The sequence below is a fragment of the Paramormyrops kingsleyae genome, chromosome 1 (genome assembly GCF_048594095.1).
Source record: "Paramormyrops kingsleyae isolate MSU_618 chromosome 1, PKINGS_0.4, whole genome shotgun sequence".
Taxonomy (NCBI): Eukaryota; Metazoa; Chordata; class Actinopteri; order Osteoglossiformes; family Mormyridae; genus Paramormyrops; species Paramormyrops kingsleyae.
In genome coordinates this window covers 5,271,185-5,293,339 of record NC_132797.1, presented here as the reverse complement: position 1 = coordinate 5,293,339, position 22,155 = coordinate 5,271,185, and the positions used below count along the sequence as shown (strand labels likewise).

At 48.9% G+C, this 22,155-nt stretch overlaps 1 protein-coding gene across 1 annotated transcript; it reads left to right on the top strand.

The window, feature by feature from the left end:
* Positions 1–1,047: 1,047 nt before the first annotated feature.
* LOC111833300 (NUAK family SNF1-like kinase 1) lies at positions 1,048–19,010 on the top strand. The gene is made up of 8 exons (XM_072699836.1): positions 1,048–1,126; positions 1,878–3,079; positions 8,345–8,465; positions 10,742–10,893; positions 11,765–11,830; positions 12,212–12,331; positions 13,109–13,241; positions 14,644–19,010. The coding sequence occupies exons 2-8, from the start codon at positions 2,810–2,812 to the stop codon at positions 15,702–15,704; spliced, it is 1,923 nt and encodes a 640-aa protein (XP_072555937.1). The 5' UTR covers positions 1,048–1,126; positions 1,878–2,809; the 3' UTR covers positions 15,705–19,010.
* Positions 19,011–22,155: the final 3,145 nt, after the last annotated feature.

The following is a 22,155-nucleotide window of genomic DNA, read 5'->3' as shown; positions in this document are numbered from 1 at the left end:
GTGAAAAATGCAAACCAAGGCACTACTTTCTTTAAGTGCTTCTACAATCCCTGTTAGACAAATGATCAGTCAGTTGTTCCCAATACGGAACAAGCTGACAAGCCAAGAACTCACGCAGCATGAACATAGGCGGAGTTTGATGTTTGCACTCGGGGGGCAAAAAACCTGCATCCTACTTACCTCCGCCCATGAGCACGAACTAAGTAAAATTCAGTATCACCTTCCAGTCGCAATGATCACGGTAACGGTATCATGGGTCTAAACGACAGATACAAGCGAGGGTGGTGTTGGTGAGTGCTGCCCCAGAAAGCACGTGCTCTGTGATGATGATGATGATGATGATGATGATGATGATGACGATGTAGGTGCACCAGCATTCACATTCTGAACATTCTGAAGGCGCAGGAATGTGGAGCTGATGGTTCGGCTTGCGTTTGCTGTCAGTGATGTAATTGGCAGCGGTAAAGGTGAAAAAAAAGGTGCATCAGTGACTTAGAATTCCTCACTTTCTCTGCCAAAGCCCAGAACACAGATCGATTTTGGCTGGCTGTACTACCAGTCAGGCACTGAAACGATAAATGGGATAATTATATTGCAGTTGAGTCCTTAAATAAATCCACCCATTCGTTTTCTGCCTCGTGGCATTGCTGTTTCGCACCTCTAGGGTTCGAATCCCCCCGTCACCTCATGGATGTGTGAATTTTGCGCCTTCCGCCCGTGACTACCCTGGGTATGCCGGTTTACTCCTGCAGTCCAAAGAATTGCCGTTAGGTGAATCGCCATTTCTATATTGCCGATTACTCTAATAGTAGTGTGTGCATGCATTTGCCCTGTACTGGGCTGGCATCCTCTTTAGGGTATAACTAAGCCTTGTGCCCTCTGCTATCTGGGGTAGGCTGGCATCCTGACCAGTATAAGTTAGAATGAATGGTTGAAATCCCATTAATAGCGCTGCGTGTTTTGGTGGGGGAGGAGCGAGTGCTGTAAGATGATGTGAGTTCCCTAGGAGGCAGCAGAGATGTCACAATACTGCAGAGCATATTGACGCGGAGAAGGTGATATTGATCTCGCGGAAGAAGGTCCCCATTGCCTTGTCAGAGCAAGAAACGCTACGTGTCGCTTAAAGGTAACATAGTGACTAACAGCCAAAAAACAAAAAAATGCATTTGTTATTTCTTTCGAAAGCAAGGGTCACTTTCACAGTATACGGGTTATAAAGTCATGTATTTACAGAAGAAAATCTGTTTGAGTAGTCACTCCAAACCACGTCTTTCACCAGTGACCGCAGGATTGATTTTCAGACTACAAATAAAATTCCATTTCATTAGTACATACTGTTGGACGCAAACTTCATAGACATTAGTGCATTATCCATATAGTCATGCAACAACCCTTATCCTTGTTATGCTTGGCTGGTTAAAAGTGAAAGTTGCGCTGAAAATTTTAAGGATGCCGCTTGCCGAGTGTGGAGCCTCGTTTTTAGACTTTGGATTCTTGTTCGACGCATCTAAAATCAGAAAATCACAGGAAGATGTTAATTTACACGCATTCACTTGGCGATCTGGTTTTAAGCTTGCAATTTCGGAGGTGAGTTTCGGTGTGGGGGAAAGGTGACATTCCCACCCCCCGCGTATTACAGCGGCTATCACAACCATTCCCACCTTTCAGCAAATTCGAGTTTAGATCAGTTAGTCGATTAAGTATTTAGGAAGCTGTTTCCGAGAAGGTTGAGGATCCCTCCTCTGTAGCTCAAACGCACGAGGGGAGAAGCGAAAGGTGCAGCCAGGAAAAAAATGGTACAATGAAAATGAGAAGGGGGGAGGAGAGAAGAGTGACTCCTCCTCCAGCCCCATGCAGCTCGCATTCCTTATTCACAGCCCTCCAGACCAGAGAGAGAAAGAGAGAAGAGGGTCCGGGAGAAGGGGAGTATAATGGCCATGGCAGCAGGCAGAGCTTCTCAGCTACCCCGAGCCGAACACCGAGCACCTCCGAGCAGCGCCTGGCCATGGATCACACGCACCATAGACAGGGCACCGCTGGCTGACGCTACGGCCGGTCCGGCGACAAAATGAGGGTCATCCGCGTTCAGAAAGCCGGCTTCGTGGCTGCTTTCTCCGGAGGCAGTGAGGATGAAGGTTTCCGTTCTGTGCTTTTGAGTATATGAAAATAGATACCTTTTTTTTTTTTTTTTTTTTTACTGTAGATTACGCTGCGCAGCGTCCGGGGGATTGCGGTGGGGACGGGACGTCATGCTCCTGGGCGATAAGGGGAAGAATAAGGCTGATTTTCACTGTGTTAAGATGATGCCTTTTCGCGATCGTTAATGTTTCTCCTGGATCCTTTGCATACGCAGGGACGCGTTGCCCAGAAAGCCGGAGTACAGCTGGTTGATCGTTTGAGCCGTTTCCCAAGTTGAAACCTTTAATTTAGCCCTGGGATAATAGTATATATGTTATACAGCCATAATTGGCTTTAATAAATATTCCTAATACTTATGATAAATGATCATTTATCTCGTATACACTGATATTCTTTATTTTTATTTTTTTTAAACGCCGACAGTAAAAGTGCAGTATTGGCCATGATCAGGGTTGTAATACTCAAATTGAGCAGCGGCAATAACAAAGGAAAGAGACGCCAAGTGAAGTAAATGGTACAGTGACATTAAGTCCCGCATATTTATCTCAAACAGCGCCTTTTCGTTCTTATTTATTATTTATTTATTTGTATTATTATTATTATTATTATTATTTTAAAATATTCTCGCTATCGCGACTGTGCTAAAGTATTAAATATAGTGTAGCAGAACATGTCGGGTTCCGTGAAGATGGAGCCAGCCTGTGCGTCGCCCCAGCGCTTGTCCCGTAACGGGGACGAGTCGGTGCGCAGCCCCACGCGATACTGCTGCCTGGAGAAACCCTCCGAGGCACCGGCGGCCCGCGACGGCAGGTGGGGGTCGGCCGTCAAGAAGCACAATCACAAACACAACCTGAAACACCGTTACGAGCTGCTGGAGACCCTCGGCAAAGGAACCTACGGCAAAGTGAAGAAGGCCATCGAGAGGCACTCGGGGCGAGAGGTAAGGTGCCAGTGTACCGCCCCTTTATACCGTACCTGAACCCTCCATAAGGAAATTATTATGATCGTAGGTAATCGTTGTTAAACAGCATGCACGTTCCTCCGCGTGAAGGTGCATGACAGACACGTGTTAAGGAATCAGAGAAGCTTCCATCAAAGTGCAGTCATGAGTAAGTTCGTCTAGTCTGCTGTTCGCTGTGTGGATCTTTTGTGCCTGAGTAAGATGTCTAAATGGATGTCAAAGTGAGATGATTAAATGTGCCCTTAATGTCATGGTGAGGCATCCTGTCTGGTCCAGCAAGCCCGTGGTTATAATCTACAAGACCGTTTCAGTCAGTACTCAGGAAGGCATGCAGCCTTGGTGACCACATGGTTTCTCCAGTCATCAACATGTGGGCTATCACTGGTGCAGTCATTTTGTTTATTAGACAACAGGGTGTGTTGTGACTGGTTATATTTTGGTACTGCTGAATAATTTATTGGCCCAGTCCAGTTCACAATTTTGTTTGCACAGCCGTGCCTCTTGCAGAGCTGACCGAGGAACCTTCAGCCTTTCAGTTTGACTGTCATTCTGCTTTCTGCCAAAGTGGCGGTTTTAGGACGGATCCGAACCGCAACCGGGGAATTCCCCCATTCAAAGTCAACTTCGATTGGCACGATCAGGGGTGTTCGCTGTACTGAGTGGTGTTGTCTTGTTGATGTTGGGCGTATGGGTACCGAACGTGAATGCCCACCTAGTGAGGTAAAATATATCCACGTGCTGCAGAATTTCACTCCCACTTACTTGTCTGGCAGGGCAACAGGAACTTTCCATGACTGGGGTATGCTGAGGAGAAGCTTGCTAGCTCAGCACGTACCTCTGCCATGTCTGGCACTTGCAAGCAATGGTGCCCGTGATGTTGGAGTTTCCAGTTATTTATGCCACTTTATAGCACTAATGATTTAATGGTCGTAGGGGGTGGGTGGGAACAGTGTCACCCCTGTAGTTTAAAAACACCATGCTAATTAATAGAGACAATTAATCTTAGAGTTAATGGAGTGGCAAATTGGCCAAGGAACTCCATAAATCGGTAAGACACACACATTTTGTTTCCAGGTCAATGGTGTGGCTGGAAACTTTGGCCGGGTTGACGGACAGCAGTGTTTGTGTTAAAGATGACATTGCATGGCTGCTAGAGCGATACGGCCAGCGGTCAGGGATATATCATGCAGGGAAACTGGGAGGAGATCATCTGGAAAACAGACAACGCCGCTTCCTGCCTCCCTGGTCCTCCGGGGAGCCGAACGGCTGTCGGGGGAAAAAGAAAAGCCTGAGGCTCCAGTGGTGTGAAAATGCCTTGTGAGGAAGACGGCTCGTGTCACGGTGCGTCGCCGGTTAAAATGGCCGCACTCTCCAACCAGATGCACGTCAAGCTGTGTGCCTCAAATATTTTGTGGGTAGCGGTGGGGGTATCGGTTAAACGGTCTTCAAGGCCCAAAAATAGCCCATAGGATGGAGCCAGCGCCGTTAGCAGCGAATGCCTCGGAGTTCAGCGTTAACCCAAATTGGTCAGAATTATCCGGAGCATCTGGAGCAGATTTCGTGTATGTGTGTGCACGCGTTTGTGTGTGTGTGTGTGCGCACAAGAGCTCTTCCAAGAGGTACTACAGAAATGAAAACAAGTTCATAAGCTGTCTGTATGCTTACATGAGAGCAGCCCAGTGCAGAGACATGGGTCACATGTTAGAGAATGCAACCAAGCAGCCTGATTGGATGTATTACTGACCGGACACCTGGAGGCAAGGGAGCTGCAGGCGAGGAAGGGCACCGGAGCACATGGGTGTATGCCTTTGTGCGTGTGCACGTGTTAGGCGCATGTATCTGTTTGCGTGCATGCATATACCTCTGTGTGAACGTGTGCGCATGCGTGTGATTGGAGGAACCCAGTTTAAAAAAAAGGTGACAGTCACTCTTTAAGTGGATAATGACATATGAAAGGCCATTTTCAGCAGGAAATGAAAACTGTATGGAAAGTTAATATCCTGTGAAACTGCAGAGAGGTAAAAAAAAAAAAACTTTGGGAAGAATGTGAGATTGTTGTGGGGGGGGGGGGGGGCTTGGAGGGGGGCAATATTTTATGATGAGATAATGAGTTCACATCACTATATCATTCATGACCCAACATATGAAAAGGGAGGTGTTTGACCTATAACACAAAAGACTGATGTGACCAGAGATGCGTACTACTCCTCTTTTCATTTAATGAATTCATTACCCAGATCATCTCCTCAGATATCTAAGAGCTCACACTCCTCCTTCTAGTCAACACATGTGTGGAAGATGAAGTCTATAGTAAAAGTATTAATAGAGACATGACATCATTTAAAGGTGCAGCAGAGAGTCTAGTTATTTGCTTAGCACATGCAAATTGCGTGATGTGAGTGATGAGGGACCTGCCTTCTGGGTGTAGATTTGGGTGTGGATGGTAGGGGCGTGTCCCTGTCAGTAGTCCGGGAGCTACCATATGTGTTTGTAGGAGAGGGGGGTTTCGGGCCGATTTGCTCCCTACGAATGTTAAAACCAAACCGACACTCTTGTCTGCTTGGGTCTTTCATGATCCAATTTTGGAGTGACCTGAGAACAGGTGGAGCACGTTGGGCCCCTGTGGAGCACGTTGGGCCCCTGTGGAGGCACGTCCGGCCTTTTGTCTCCAACAGCCCACATGTAAAACCACACCTGGGAAGAGAGGTAGACAAAGCAGCTCTTTGTGTGTCTGACAGCGGTGGCCACTCTGCTTAATGGCAGAAGTTACGGCTGGGGGCTCGTGCCAACTGGCGCATGGTTCAAGCATCAGGGCGTCTGATGATTCTGGAAGGTCAGTAGAATTTCGAATTAGGTGATCAGTGGTCATTGTTGACACACCACAGCACACAGTGCACAACAATGAAATGTGTCTTCTGAATTGAACCCATATGTGACATCATGACATAGCAGGGGGCAGCTAATTCAGTGCCTGGGGAGCAGTGCTTGGGGGCGGTACCTTTCTCAGGGTACCTCAGTGGTGCCTTGCTGGTCAGGGATTTGAACCAGCAATCTTATAATTACAAGCGTGCTTCACTGACCATTAAGACACCACTGCCCACATGGGGACCAGGGGGACCCTGCAGTAGCCACAACAGTAGTTGTGTGCAGGAATCACATAATCCTCACCCTGAGTTCACAGTTATCCTAGTGGCTGGGACTGCAACCTCTTGGTCATTAGTCTAGTTCTGTACTGTTGGTTCATACCATTCCAACCTCTGGGAACTTGATCCATAAAGCACATGTCAGGAGCATTGACTTTGTGTGTCTGCACTTCACTGACTCTTTACTGGTCTCATTCCCTCCTATCCAATCTGTCATCTCTCCCTGCTTTTTTTTGTCATCTAGAAGAGCTTGAATTATTTACAGCACCCTTTTACCTTTACCCCTTGTCATCTTGTTTGTGTCTATTGTTAATCTCCTTCCTTATTTCCTCTCTCGTTCTCTCTCTCTCTCTCTCTTTGTCTAGCTTCTCAAATTAGTTCCAGAGGCTCATCTATAAATGATTAGGCCTGAGCCGCTGTGTGTCTTTGTACGTTGGGCTTTTGTAGTTTGTCTGTGCACGGACCCTCGAGGGTTTGGGTTGAGTTTGGGTGAGTGTGGTAATTGGACGTACAGCTGTTAGACTGAATGGGCTACGTTGGAGCTATGACATGTGATTAAATAAAAACCAACTTAATAAGACAATGTACACTTTTGTAAAAAATAAAGAAACCCTGTGACTCAAGCTAAAAGACTCACTTCTGGTTATCTCAGAACTCAGAATATCCTTTCTGGATACCATAGATCCCTGAATATCATGAAACAAGGATCTCTCTTCTAGTTGCAAATTCACCGTCAAGGTTTTCAAGGTGGAAAGCCTTCTTTTGCTCTTAAAACAGTTTTATGGTTGTGATTTCCTCAATTTGACTACTGTGTATGATAGACATGCAGGGTATGAGTGCTATAACCTGCCAGACTGACAAACTCACTCCACAGCCATGTTAAACACTTCTCGTCCATGTAGGGTGACTTGATATCCAGGCATCCGGAACACTTCTCGCATGCATGGGGTGACGTGATACATCAGTATTCTAAATAATTCTTGTCCATGTCAGGTGATTAAGAGACATCATGCACATTTCCCATCTGCACTAGGTGACTTCCTTCATATTTATTCTGAACACCCAGAACTGGGTGAAATTATTCCGCTGAAATCTTGTGCTCTTCTTGACTAAGCTCACATCTCCGCAAGCATGGTTAGCATGGGGTTGGTATGAGGTCCAACCATGGGTACCGTGGTTAGTCTGCTTACGTCACAACAGACATTTGTGGGATGGGGGAGTCAGTAGTCTGTGGTTAGACTGAATGATGAATGTGGCGCTTTTATTGGGAGTCACTGGCTCTGAAGAGCAGATTTTTGGTCTGGAATTAGAATCCAGAGCACTGCCCAATAGCTAATACTGCATTTATCATAGCTACCGCCCGAACTTTGGAATTAGCAGCAGAGAAAGCAAGAATAATAACACTAATAGTCCTACTTTCTGCTTCGAGCATCATACTAAATCTGTCAGGCGGCTTTAAGACCGCAGTAAAATGAGCTGCATGACGTCGCTGTGTTGACACTTCCAGATGAGTTTGGCGCCCTGTTGGGTTATCTGCGGACAAAGACGGCTTCGTGGGAGTAGACTCGGCACAGTACCGGTACACTCATCCGGGTATTCATTACAGCGACACGTCTGGCAGCCATACCCCTGATGCAGTACCCGATCTACCTATTACACTAGGATCAGGGCGTTGACAGCAGCTCCAACAAAGGTTCACCTGCCTCTCGCTACCTGTAAAGCTTAGGTAATAATATGGTGAGGTCATCTGCTAGGACGCTGCGTACCCTCCCCCGGTCTTTTTATTATTGGCGTGGCTGTATGTGGCACGCTTGGGGAGATGACACCAAACAAGATCATTAGTCTGGATTGCTGTGTGCTGGCTCATCTCAGACCCATGTGAACATGCTTGGGAAGAAGATTCTAGCCCTTTGGTTCATGTCTGTTTCTCTGCTTTTCCTCAAAAAATGCACCCCAAAGCTGTTAAAGATCACATAAGTGTGACAGGATCCTTATATAATACTATGCTGATAGTCAACGGTAGAGGACCAGCGTGGATTTCCGGTTGTCTGGCTGTGTGCAGACGCATGCAGTCATGATTCCTCCTATCTTTTCCTCCCAGGTGGCCATCAAATCCATCCGTAAAGACCGGATCAAGGATGAGCAGGACATGGTGCACATCCGCCGTGAGATTGAAATCATGTCCTCCCTCAGACACCCTCACATCATCTCCATCTATGAAGGTCAGTCTGCCTATGAGAAAGACCACCCCTAACTTCATCCAGATGTTCTACCTTTATGCTGTACAAATTTCTGTCGCACTTATGATAAAACATCACAAAGCTAAATTAATAGGCTACGTATAAATATTTAGCACATATGTATGTTTTCCTAAGTTTTGTGCCTTGGGGAGTGCATGGAAAGTGTCGAAGTTATATTTGGCAGTTTTTAAGGGCACGTTCATTTTAAGTAGGGTGTGTGTATGTTTATAGAGCATTTGAACGTTTTTTAAATAGAGCTGTTGGTTAAGGCGAGTCCACGCGTCTCCTCACTCCGTGCGTGACTGTGTGGCGTGTGTTTGAGTCTGCGTTTTGGCTCCGTTTGGTGGGGAGGTTGGGTGGATGGGGGGGGGGGTCCACACATCAAAGGGGTCTCTTCTTCATCTCGGCCTCGTCTTGATCTCCCAGCCAGACATGTGTTGACATTTACAGCAGCCCAGCCGGGAATCACACTCTCTGACCCCCCCCACAAACACACACACTGCCCCCCCTCTCCAAGCCTGTATTCGGAGCCACCTCCCGGCGCATTGATTCCACTGATGATGTAAGACCTCTATGTGGACCTGCAAGCCGGCGCATTCCTCTGATGTACCATGTGTTGGCCGGCTTGCTGTTGGGGGGGTGGGGGTGGTGGTCTCCTCCTCTCCAGCCATCGCTATCATTTAACCTGGACTTAGAAAGGCAGAGCTTGAGCGCTCAGAGCTGCAGTCTATACCTCTAAGCGGTCATCGAGAACAGTTGCCTTCCACCGGGTTTCGTGGCTCAATTATAACACAGCCATTCGTGTATGTTTTTCAGAGTGGGATTAGGGAACTCCCCTTTTAAATGAGGCTTTGGAGACCATTCTGTCTGCCATCTTCTGAGTCAGCATTTTTTTTCTCTCCTGAATCTCCAGTGGCTTGTGTTGTGGGGTGGACTCCATAAAGTCCGATATGTGCTTCTGTCAACACTCTTATTAGTTATTTTCTTCTTTCTTTTTCGTGGGGAAACAGAAACAGATGCATAAACATTTTCTTCCTGTTTTCGGTCTGTGTTGATTCTGCGTGTCACAAGTGTTTTAAGTGGACTGTCTGTCACTTGAAGGGTAATTCTTAGCCTCATAACCCAGCCCCAGAACCCTTTGTTCAGAACGAAACTGCCGAATGAAAAGCCAAAATGTAATCTTGCTGTAAAAGTGTTATAAGTGAAGGGAAAGAATTCAGGCCTGACTAAACTTAAGGGCAACTTGGCAAAAAAACTGCGTAAAGAGACATACTAAGACCAAGCTGAAACAACTGTGGCCCAACTGGTACTAGCCCAGGCCAATCGATTTAACATGCTTGCACAGAAATACTTCCCACTTAAAAGCTCAGAGGGAATGAACAAGCGTGAGGCCCGGAGCAGCGAGGCTGACCCAGGATCAGCGGGCACGGCATCCGCGTCCTAATTATAGTGATCTGGAGCCGATCTCTGAAAACAAATGGGAAAGTAACAAAACAGTCTGTACTTACAGCAGTACCTGGCATGCATTGCGTTAGCTAGGTAATATTGCATCAGCAGCAGGGCAGGTCACGGTCGAGACCACCTGCCCACGCAAAGGACCGACTTGCTGGGACTCGTCTGCGGCTTAGTTGCTGGGAATCTGCCTCAGCCCAAACCCCTAGTGACTCCGGGGAAGTCGCTTCTGGAGAGGAAGGGTTGGTGCCTTGGTTGGAACCACAAAGCAAACTCTGTTCTGACGTTTGGAAGGTCGGCTCTAGGTAGTCCACGCTCAGGCATTAGTGATGCACATGCTGATTCACTGACATCAGATCTAATTATATAAAGCACAAAAGGAATTTGTAGTTGGGTGGTTTAGTCTTATCAGTACAGGAAGTGTGACTGGGCCTGTAGTCTGACGTGGGCCAGACTGTAAGCTGCATGTGACCCATGAGGTGTTGAGGTTTGAGTGGGATGAGTGAAGTTGCCTCACGGCAGCCTGAGGGACGTGCGACAGAATGACCATCTGGCCAACTGTGCCTCGTGCCGTCATACATCACAAGCGACGCCAACGGTCCTGCTGCTTGGGGTGGGTGCATGACACATCAGCTTCTGTACTATGGAGCATCCAAATCTCTGAGTTAGACACACTAATTTAGATGCAGCGAAACAATCAGGAACAATCTCTGCCCATCCTTGAGGTTCCAGAAACGTCAAGCTGGACTCCCTTTCGCCTCACTGGCTGCAGCTGACCTGTCGGCCCCCTTCTGCTCCCTCTGCAGTGTTTGAAAACAAGGACAAGATAGTGATCGTGATGGAGTACGCCAGCAAGGGTGAGCTGTACGACTACATCAGCGAGCGGCGCCGTCTGAGCGAGAGGGAGACCCGACACTTCTTCCGGCAGATCGTCTCCGCGGTTCATCACTGTCACAAGGTGAGGTGACCACTGTACCCAGGTGCGAATCCCAGAGCCGAACGGAGCAATGGGCTGCCGATTTCCAACAGGTTCATATTAAACCACCGACATGACGACACTGCGAAATGTGAGGGGCTTTGCTAGTTACGCATGGCTAACTCTAGGCAACGAGAAGCAAAACAGGTCAAAATTGCGTACAGTGTGACGTGCCAGCTGCCCCCACACTAAGGAGCAGTGGACGAACTGCATCTCACTGTCAAAGGGCAAACAGATCTTTCTCACAAGCTATCAAATCCCGGCTGCCTTGTGACTAAATCAGTTTCTGGAAACACCCGGATCCCCAGGGCGAATTGGGCCGGCCCAGGTCCTCCCAGCTGGGGAGTGGGTGATGTCATTGATCCATCCAGCACAGCCTACATACCAGGGCTTGGGGAGTTACCACGAGCGGCTAAAGGGAGGACGTAGTGTTTATGAGGCACCGTGCATACAAAAAGCTGACTAAAAACATGCTGTGCAGGCCTGCGGTCGTTGGGGTTTCTTCATCCAAAGCCCGATCTTATAGCCCACATGCTAATGACTTTCACAACCTGCATCTGTTGGGAAAACATTGTTCATTTTTGGATTCAATTAAAAAGACTTGGTTTATGTGACACACTTGTGGGTAAATCAAGAGCCCTCACTGATGACATCATAGAGATGCATGCGGTCTGTTTTCCGAAAATGAAATACAGATTCGTAGAACTTCACTGCCTGCTCGGTGATGTCCTTCCTTCTCCCTGAGATTTGTTCGGCCAATACCTAGCACCGGTTTCCTTTGGTGGAAGTCATCTGGCCTGTTAACATCCTGCACATCATATCCAACTGCTAAGTCTGTTTTGGTTCCTTCCAGAATGGGGTGGTGCACAGGGACTTGAAACTGGAAAATGTGCTACTGGATGAAAACTGTAATATAAAGGTAAGACCACATTCTGAGGCGTGTGTGGTTGCGAGTCTCTCGGCTGAAACGCTGCGCTCCTGAGGATGATTTTGGCAACACAGATCATCCGTGTCAGTGTCCCCGACTGTCAACCAGCAGGAAATATTGGGGGGGGGGGGGGGATTGCTGGGAGAGGGCGATACGGGTCATATGAAAAAACCCCAAGAGGGGGACAGGCAGTAGACACTCAGGAACAGGATGTGTGCCCAACAGGATGGGCTGGGATCAGGAGATGTTGGCAGGATGAGAATTATGTGCTAACGTGCTGGGGGGGGGGGGCGTTCTGAGTATTAATGTCTTTCATGGAGCTGAGAGGTCACTGAGAATTTGTCCCTTTTTCCGTTGCTCACTCTTGTGTAGATTGCTGACTTTGGCCTTTCCAACCTCTACCACAAAGACAAGCTCCTGCAGACCTTCTGCGGCAGCCCGCTCTACGCATCGCCCGAGATAGTCAACGGGAGACCGTACCATGGCCCAGAGGTACCAGTGCAGACCTGTGGTGATGCCAGTGACTAATACCACTGTCTTCCCCTGCTGTTCACGTTGCTGTCAAAGTTGTTGATGTCTGGTAGCTGAGAGATGAGAGTGAGTTGCTCTTGTCTGACAGCTCAACCAAATGAGAATGTCCACCTGGAAGGTCAAAGAAATGATTTATAGATCCGTATATTAGTCATAATAAATTCCCAATGACTATACATGTTCCATAGACATTTCCAGATTATGTCGTTTTCCAAGTTAATCTGTCACAGAGCAAATCAGGAAATATTGAATTAATTTACCATGATTTACTGCGGGGCTAGTGGGAAAAGCCCCGAATTGCAGATAAGGCCAGGAGTGAGGAGAAAATGCAGCCGCTTCCTGGTAATTCCCGTGCAAGCCAACAAATCAAGGAAACTCCCACTGTGAACAGTCTGTCTAAAAGCCGTTCACACAATCTCAGCCCAGCGAGGTGGGGGGTGGGGGGTTTGCTCACCTGTAGCATAGCGAATAATCTGGCGACGTCGGTATGCGACTACCAAGCGACTGACAAAGGTAGAGCACCCCCTGTGGAACAGTTCATGAATTACAGGTGGCTAGACAGCAACAGCAAAGTCAGTCGAGATGTTGATTCTGACAACTGCCTTACAGTAAAATCGAATATAAAATGTCAACAAGAGCAGGGTGATTCGACGTTTCAGTCCATTGAGAGAAACAACGAACAAAATAGAACCCAGCAGAGATGGACTTCAGGTAACACGACGTTCGCTGTCTTTTCAGGTTGACAGTTGGGCTTTGGGAGTACTGCTGTACACCCTCGTCTATGGGACCATGCCATTCGATGGAGGCAATCACAAGACCCTCATCCGCCAGATCAGCAACGGCGAGTATCGAGAACCCACCCAGTCGTCAGGTGAGCCGTACTGCCAAAACTAACAGCTAGACACGTATACGCCTGGCTCCCCATCGGAAACCGAGGGTACAGAGGGCTACAGCTTTAAGAACCCGAAGCACAGGGTTAAAAACACTGAGTCCTATCTTTAATTACACTTTGAGAAGCTGAGAACCAAGACCTCCCAGTCAGTGATAACCCCTAGCAGTGAATTTGTTGTGCTTTTTTAAGTAGAACTGGTACTTTTTATTCACTTTCCAGGCGTTTTACTGGTTTCTTCATTGGGTTTAATTTAAATCAGTATTTTTTGTGTCAAGCTACTCATACAAAATTATAATATATTTTGGGGAAAACATCAGCTCTTAAGATGAACCTTTATCTGGAGGTGAAGAAATTCATCATAAAGTAAAACACCTTGTGAAGATACCAAACAGTTAATGCCCAGTAGACAAAAAGCAGACAAAAAACAAAACTTTGTGTCCTAAATAAGAAACTTGTGGGAAGGCCTTGGGTCATGGAAGCGGTGGGCACGGTGTGGGCTTCCCCCCAGGAAGCAGGCCTGAAGTCTACCTCACTATCTAATCAGCAGGCCGCAGATGGAAATCGGCAGAATTCTTTTGCCGTCCCTGCCCCCACATGCCGCAGACCGTCTGCTTTTCCTGTCTCTCCCAGCTCATTTAAATCTGTTCAGACTTGTTCTGATTTTGATTCTGGCATGTTCTCTTTGTAAGACCATCTGTAAAAAAACTCAAATGAAGCAAGCAGTAGGTATTACAGAGGTCATGAAAAGTGACCTGGAAGCGAACAGGCGCTTGTAATACTTGTGTAGTATGTAATGTGTAGTATGTATGTGCTTAAGCAACTCTAAATATGCATATGCTCATATGAATAGTTATTGTTAGGAGCAGGCTTTGGTTTCCATAGTGTAGTGGTTATCACATTCGTCTAACAAAGGTTCTTGGTTCAAAACCAAGTGGAGCTATGGTTTCATTTTGTTTTGGGAGCGGCATGTGGCAAGTGGGATAAACCTCTGTGCCTGTGACTGGATGGTTGTAGTTTTGAGGCCTTGATCCAGCCCCCTAACCCCCAGCTCCATGGGTGCCGCTGCAGGTGGCTGCCCTTCACTATCAAGCTCGCGCTCACTTACATCTGGGTCATGGAGAGCAAGATGGGGCAAACGAAAAGAAACGTTAGATATTTTGGGCCCCATGAAAGCATATTGTATTGGGCCACCAACCAAGACCAATCATATTATGTTCCTAATTATTTAGGGTCCCTTCGCACCCCCCCCCCCCCCCCCCCCATTTTTGGCACCCCTGGGTATCTGTGGGTGTTTCAGTTTCTCAGCCAAAAATCAGAGCAGTAAAGCTGTGTAGTACAGGAAAGGTGCAGGATGTCATCTGGGCTTTGCTGCTCCCCGCAGACGCCCGCGGGCTGATCCGCTGGATGCTGATGGTGAACCCAGAACGGCGGGCCACAGTGGAGGACATCGCCAACCACTGGTGGGTCAACTGGGGCTGGAGGAACAGCGTGTGCGACTGTGAGGCTCAACGGGACGCCGGCTCACCCATGCTAGCTCGCCTACTGGACTGGCAGAGCCGCAGCGAGCCCCGGTCCGCCAGGGCACCGCGGCCCGACCCGCCGCCCTTCGCTCACCAGCGCTCCAAGAAGTCCAAGAAGGATGGGTCGGCGCCCTCTTGTGATGGGGATGATAAACCTGGTTTGAAGAGACCCAAGGGCATCCTGAAGACCCGACCACTTGGCGAGCAGCGTTCCAGCAGTTTGGGGGAGGTGCAGCTGGGGGCCGGGCTACTCCAGCAGGGAGCAGAGGTATGCTCCAGTCCTGAGCGCGAGGAGGAGGACGAGGAGGAAGAGGAGGGAGAGGAACCCACCCCGTCTGAAGGTTCACCCACCAAAATGGCACCCACCCTCCCCAAGAAAGGCATTCTGAAGAACAGTCAGCAACGGGAATCAGGGTACTACTCATCCCCCGAGCGCAGTGAGTCTGCCGAGCTGCTGGGGGGCGCCATGCTGACCTTGTCCACGGGCTCACAACCAAAGCGGCTTGCCGGCAGGAAGGGTATCCTCAAGCGGAACGGGAAGTACTCCACCTACAGCGGCCCGCCCCCTGCTGCCCTCTCCGGGGAGCCCCCGCCCGGCGACTCGGGCCTCTCCCGCAGCCAGAGTCGCCCTTCCAGCATCGTAGCTGAAGACAGCGGCCTGACCGGCTCCACCTTCAGCAGGGTCGACTGGCCGCCTGCCTCCACCCGGCCCAACATCAGGGTGTGCGTCTCTGCGGAGAACCTGCTCCAGCTGGCTGGCTTCAGGGGCCTCCAGGCGGTGTCGGGACTCCACGGGGGCAAGCTGAGCCGGGGGGGGCAGGGCTCCCCGGGCGACAACGGCAGCTTCTCCTTGCTGGGCGACCTGGACGACATGACTCAGGTGTACCAGCAGGCGCTAGACATCAGCAGCAGCTTGATCTAGGGAGAAGCAAGACTGGGGACACGGGGGACAGTGTATGTGTGGGTGGGTGTGCGCGAGATATAGACGACCAGTGAGTACCTGGGATAGTCCATGTGGCAGCTGAGGGCTGCCGTATCAGAGTGAAGGCCACCCTGCACAGGATACGGCTCGTACACATAGAGAAACACACAGGCACAGACATAGAAACCCAGAGATATGCGGAAACCACACTTCAGAGGAACCCGGAGTCTCACACTCACGCACTCACCCTCCGCGCCCCCGCCTGTGTCCCTCCCGGTGGTCATCTCCAGGGCATGTGGCCGCACTCGCGTGTGACTCTTTCGTGTCGTGCCCCGCCCCTTGCCTCTTGTTGTGTCCAAATGTTTACATATTGTATAGAGGGCGTGTCGTTAAGCGGCTGGCGCCCTGGCTCTCCAACCCGTCGCTAGTTACGGGTCGCCAGTCTGGGTTTACAGAAGCACCTTAAAACTCACCCAGAGCGGCATTTCTCGCCGTCCCTACAAACCAGGGTCCTGCTTCCTCACTATTTATTGTTTCTTCTCCCAGAAAAGGTGACACGACAAAACTGGTATTTGCTCACCCAGTATCTCCAATCCCCATGTGGAGCTGACATATATGATTATCGTGTAACTCGATCCGCCTACCTTATATATGACAAAAAAAAAACCTTCACATGTAAAATGTGAGGCTACATCTGACTTGAACAGGGCATGCATGTCCAGTATTTACAGACTTAGGTATGGCATGAGGAATGTGTATGACCTCTGTAGGAAGTGCCTTTTAAATCCATATCTTGATTGTGTATGTCATTTCCTAAAAGTGGAGATTGATACCCGGTTAGTCAGTCACTGAGTGTGGTCTTCTTGATGAATGTTGACACCCAGGACCTAAAAAGATCTGCTAAAATGCTACCCCGTCCCCCTTCATCAGTGTGGAGCATCATGGGAGATGAAACTGGGCCAGTCACCCCGACATGGAATCACGGGGTCTCCCATGGCCCAGTTGGGTCTCGTGGTGATGGCCTTGCAGTTGACTGGAAAGCACCAGTCAAACTAGATTGTCCTCTGGATCCCTCCTGAGATTCCACAATTAAATACTTTAAGACAAATATAAACCCCATCTCCCCTTAAACTCTTTTTCTTATGGGGAGTGGCCATTCAGAGATGCTTCTCTGGTGTTTAATCCCCTTTCAAAAGGGAGAGTGAGAAAGAAACATTCTCAGATCTTGTTTTCATTGTCTAGGGTTACTGTTTACTCTGAGAGGGAAATATTCCGCTGATTACTTAGCGGGCCATAGAAACAATTATAGACATGATTGTAGGCCAAGACACATTTGCACTGGTGGCTGTGATGTTGTAACGTTAGACACAGATGGAGGTTCCTCTCTTGCCAGAGATTTAAATTCCTGGCCGCTGTCGAGCTTTGTCGTGTGTGTACTCGTTTTATGAGCACGTGAGATAGTGACATAGATAGTGTTTTTTTTTTTATTCTGAAGAAAGACAGAGGAAGGTGTAAAATGAGAGATAGAGTCAGAGACGTAGATTAGTCGAGGAATGTGGAGAATTGGTGATGTGTTGACCTCTGACCCCTCTCCCCTAGAAGAGGAATGAGAGGTGATGAGGAAAAGCCATGTAGGATGTAAGTAGGAAGATGGAGCATGAGCGTGATAAGCTGAAGGAGTGTGGAAAGTCTTGTTTTAGAAGCCAAAGAAGGAGAAGAGCTTTAATGGAGGGAGCTAATCACAGGAAACCAGGAAGAGACAGCTGCAGCTGAGAGGTTGTGTTTTGTGCTGAAATACACCAAAGAGCAAGAATGTACTGCTTTTAGACCCCCCACCCCTGTTTTCATGGGCTCTCTCAGAAGAAGATTGTGCATCTGAGCCGAAGAGCTTGTGGACCAACTTCATAGGAGTCGGAAAATGGGGGCCGTCACAGAGTCCCAGCCAATCGGCGGCCACTGGTGGAGCACTTAGATCAACTGAGCGATGCTGGGAGAAGGCCACGCCCAATAGGGTTCCTTCCAGGGGTGGTGCGTAGTGTGGGCTGGTGCCCCAGCGACGGTGGTCCTAGTGGGGATGCTTCACAAGTTGGGGAGCTACAGCGCCTTTTCCAGCCGCGTCCTTTAATCAGTTGCCAGGGCGATCTGCAATGCCGTTCCCATAGACGCAGCCCAAAGGAGCAGTGCCACACTGAACGTTTGTACAGTTCAGTGTGTAGCAAGGTCTTGGGTCAAAAAAAGACACACTCAAGGTGACCTGCATTTGGTTTTGTATTGTTATTGACATTATTGTTGTTGTTTAACTGGATTTACAGTGATGAAATTATACTATGTTAGTATTTTGATTAATAGCGCTTTTGTTTTTGATTCTACAAAATATAGATACTTTATATTGCTTTATTTTTTATGACAGAAACCGAGTTAGTTCCTGATTTTAGCTGCTGGCCAAGAATACATTTTATTCCAGCATGAGGGTGGTGTCTGCAGTTGTGGGTGGAGCCAACTAGGATGGGAGGGGCCCAACACATGACCCCCGAGCCAACACCCACCAGCCTCATCTCTTGGCCTGGTGTCATGTGACCTTACTGGTTAAAGTACCACATACAAGGAGCTCTCGCTATCAGGTGACTACGACGCATGACAGTGCCTAGTACAGAGAGGGAAAAATCACGCTAACTTGCTTTCTGCCATACTGGATATAACAGGTGCATGTTCTGTAGGAGGAAGTGTAATATTAGGAGAACTTGACTGGATATTGCTATGGTAACAATAGTAATAATATGATATTTAAGTATGCTTTTTTTTTTGTTACGGTTCATTACTATTGTCGTTAATGACATGATTATTATTTTTGGTAATAATTTGTAAACCTGGACTGCTAAGGTGCTTTCTGAATAATTCCTTTGCTATCAGTATGATCATGTTTAGGTATAATAATCAGAATTATTATCATTGTTTTGTATGTTTTTTATTTTAATTTATAGATGGTAAAGCCATTTAACATGGCATATAGCTACTCTGTCCATGCTACAACTCAAGGCCATGTGGAGGGAAGTGGCAGAATCGACAGGGGTCATCATGATAGGCAGTGCTTTACTTGTGTTGTAATAGCCTCGGTCTACTCGTCAGCCAGTTATGATACGGTGCTGCAATAGCCTTGATCATTGTGTAACTGTACAGTGATTAGGATGTATTGTCCTTCTGTTCCCTGGGTTCTTCGCTGGAAATCGTGGAATGAGAGCCTGCTCACCCCTGTCTTTCCACCCTGACGATGCCACTAGTACTGATTCAAATAAACTGATAATTTTTCCTCCGACTCCTGTGTTTTTTCACATTTTCTGTGTGATTAAAGTGAATCCTGCTGGTCTCCTGCTGTTCCCTTCCTTCCGATGAGCTAAATACATAAAATGTTTCCTTAGCCTCTCCTACTGCGACTAGATGCAGAAATGTATTTTTAAAAGTATTTCCATGACAGAGAAAATGCACTCTGGGTTTTCTCTGTGTAGATCGCACCCCTGCAGCTTGGACCCAGCCACCGCTCTTTGAGATGACCGAGGCAAATGCTGCTGACGCGCAGCGTATATCAGGAACACATTTCCGAAAGCTTTGAGGCTCACTTCAAAAGGCAACCCCTCCCCCCCCCCCCCTTTTTCCCAACTTTTTATTTTGGAAGAATTAAGAACAAAAAAGGGCAACGTGAGCAGTGTAGGGAACGGACACCCCGCCGGGAAGGAGTCAGTCCGTGTTTCGTATGGAGCTGAGCGGGATGGAGGGTCTCCACGCTCAGAGCGCGCAGATGGAGGGAATAGGGCCAGTCAGGAGTTTCTGCCGAGTTTGGCCGCAGTGGCAGGCAGGATATTCCACATTCGTGGCTGGACGGGAAGTGAAAGTCGATCTGTCCATTCAGAGCAGGAAAAGTAAACATTAAACCGGCACTGGACCGGCGCAGCTGCTGGACAGGAGAGAAGCGACGAGGAATTGCTTTACGGGGCTGTGGCAGCTCAGTTTTTAACAGCGGGGTGCTTCTTTATGATACCCCCGGACCCAAGCCCCCGCTGCCCTCCCCTCTTTACCCTCCTATTTTTAGTCCCGGTACAGCTATTCTGGAATCGCTCACTGGCTACCGCGGTCCGGCTCGGCCGCTCCGGGCCGCTCTCAGGAATGCCTGGCCCGGACTCAAAGCTCCGCAGAGCCGGTGTGCAGGGGCCGCTAGGACTCTCATTTCAGACGCTCGCTCCTAAATAAGAGCTGGAGACGAAGGCGGGCACAGGGGGGCCTGGATCGGGGGGCGGGGGGGCCAAGGGGAAATCGTATATGTGTCGGATTTTCCTGCCATGCTTACGTACGACCGGCTGTGTGAGTGTGTAAAGCTCATGCCTGCATTCATGGGCGTGCATGCTTGTGTTTGCGGCATGTGTGTGTGTGTGTTTGTGTGTATGTGTGGTCTGCCCAACAAAAACAACACTAATGAGGTAATTTCTGTATTCCTGGATGGCTTTTTTCGCTTTCAAAGGAAATGGTTTGTAGCCAGACCACTAGAGTTGAGCCCACCTGTTTGTGGTGGTGCATTGCTCTCTGGGGGTGGTGTTCATCATTCTCCATTGAACCGAAACGGCACGCTGACTGCACCCTTCCTCTGGTCTCTTTCGAAGTGCCGCAGAAGCTTGGAGGATGGATGACGCCGCTTTCATGGTGGTGGTATGTGGCTCGGTGCGTTAGTGGTCTGTGATCAGAAGGTCGCCGGCTTGAATCTGACGGTTGACTTAGTGATGTCACCGCCGAACGCGCCAGACGACTGGCCCTGATTTTTGAAAAATGTACTTCGCGTTGGCTAAATGGTAAATGTAGGTCCAACATAAGCAGCTGCTGCAGCTGCACCAAGCTGACCATGTCGATTCCTTGTCAGGAGCTCAGTGCTGCTAGTATGTTCTTCAACATACTAGCATATGCTTAAGTGGGGGGCGGGGGGGGTCTGGTTTTCAGAGCATGCGGCCCCCTCTTTTTAAGAGCAAAACTGTGAGGCCTCAATGAGCATAATTTCAAAAACACTCTGTGGAAAGGTCATAGGTGCAAGAAAATCAATACTTTTCATTCAAACTTAATGAATGTTCTCCATAGGAAAATGGAGCTCGCAGTCATAAGGGGTTAGCGGTGATGATAGCCAGTGCCTCATAGCTGTCGGGCTCTCACTAGCTGGGCACGGCTCTGGACTTTACGTGAACCAAAAGATGTTTTTTTTTTTTAAGGCACGTTATTGTATAGAAGTGAGTGCCAGTCTGCAGCGGCGCAAAATCCAATTTAGCTTTATTACAGAGACTTGGCATTTGTCAGCTGGAGTTTCTCAAACCAGGGCCCAGTTTGAAAGGGAAGGCGGTACCGACTTCCTGAGCAGGCCCAGGGAAGCTGCCCGTTGTGTGCCCTCTTGCGTGACGGCGGTGTGGGCCGACACGGCGGGCCGGGAGCTAGGGGGCGTGGGCCGGGGCGAGGAAGCGCAGCAGACGGCATGGCCGCCCCGCACCGACCCGTCGTAATTAAACATCTCGTTAGCTGGCGCCCGCTGCCGCTCTCGGCGTGCGAACACGGCTGGCCGTGGCACAAGGGACGTGCGGTTTGCAGTGGCCGGGTTTTTTGTGAGCGCCGGTTATAGCTCATCCTTCAATTTGGTTCTGTTTCGAGCCCCCCCCCCCCCCCACCTCCGCCCTTTAAGTACAAATGCAGCAAAATCCAGTGAACGCTTGCCCAGCTGCTCTGCATTCCTCCGCTTTACACTTGCGTCTGCCTTTTTCTGGGTCAGTGTTCCTGGGATTAAACTTTTCTTTCGCCTCCCTTTTTTCTGTCTTTCTGTCGCCTTCGAAGTCACGACGTGAAGAAATGCGACATGCGTCTGGACACGGTCATGTGGGGGGGGGGGGGGGGGCGTAGCTTATTACTGAAAATGGCCAAAGTGTCTGAAACGGTGTAGCCATGCTTGCCCACTCATCCTCCCTGATTTCTGCCAGCGACGGCATTGGTCTCAGCAACCATCCTCTGCTTTTGCCAGGTTCCCGGATCCCAGTGTTAGATACCCGTGGAAGAAAGCAGTTGTGTTACGATCCTTATATATAGACTAACTGGAGTCTGGAAAGCCTGGTCCTCCAAGGAGCTTTATCTCCTTTGCTGGCTTTAAACAAAGCAGCCCTTGACAGGGGGTAGAGGGGGACGTGAATAAGTAGGTCTCCCTTAGCCAAGACACATTTCCAGAGCGAGGCAGACAGACAGAGACAGATGTGAGGCAATGACAGGCCTGTAAGAAAAAATATGTAACCCGCCATGAAGATAAGGGTACATTAACCACTCAGGATGGCTGACTCAGTCAGGGCAGGACCTGGCTGGATTGTTGTAGACTATGCCACTCGGGTGGTCCTCTCGTGAACTGGGTTTTGAAGGGCGGTGTTCAGTAACCACTCTGTTGCTC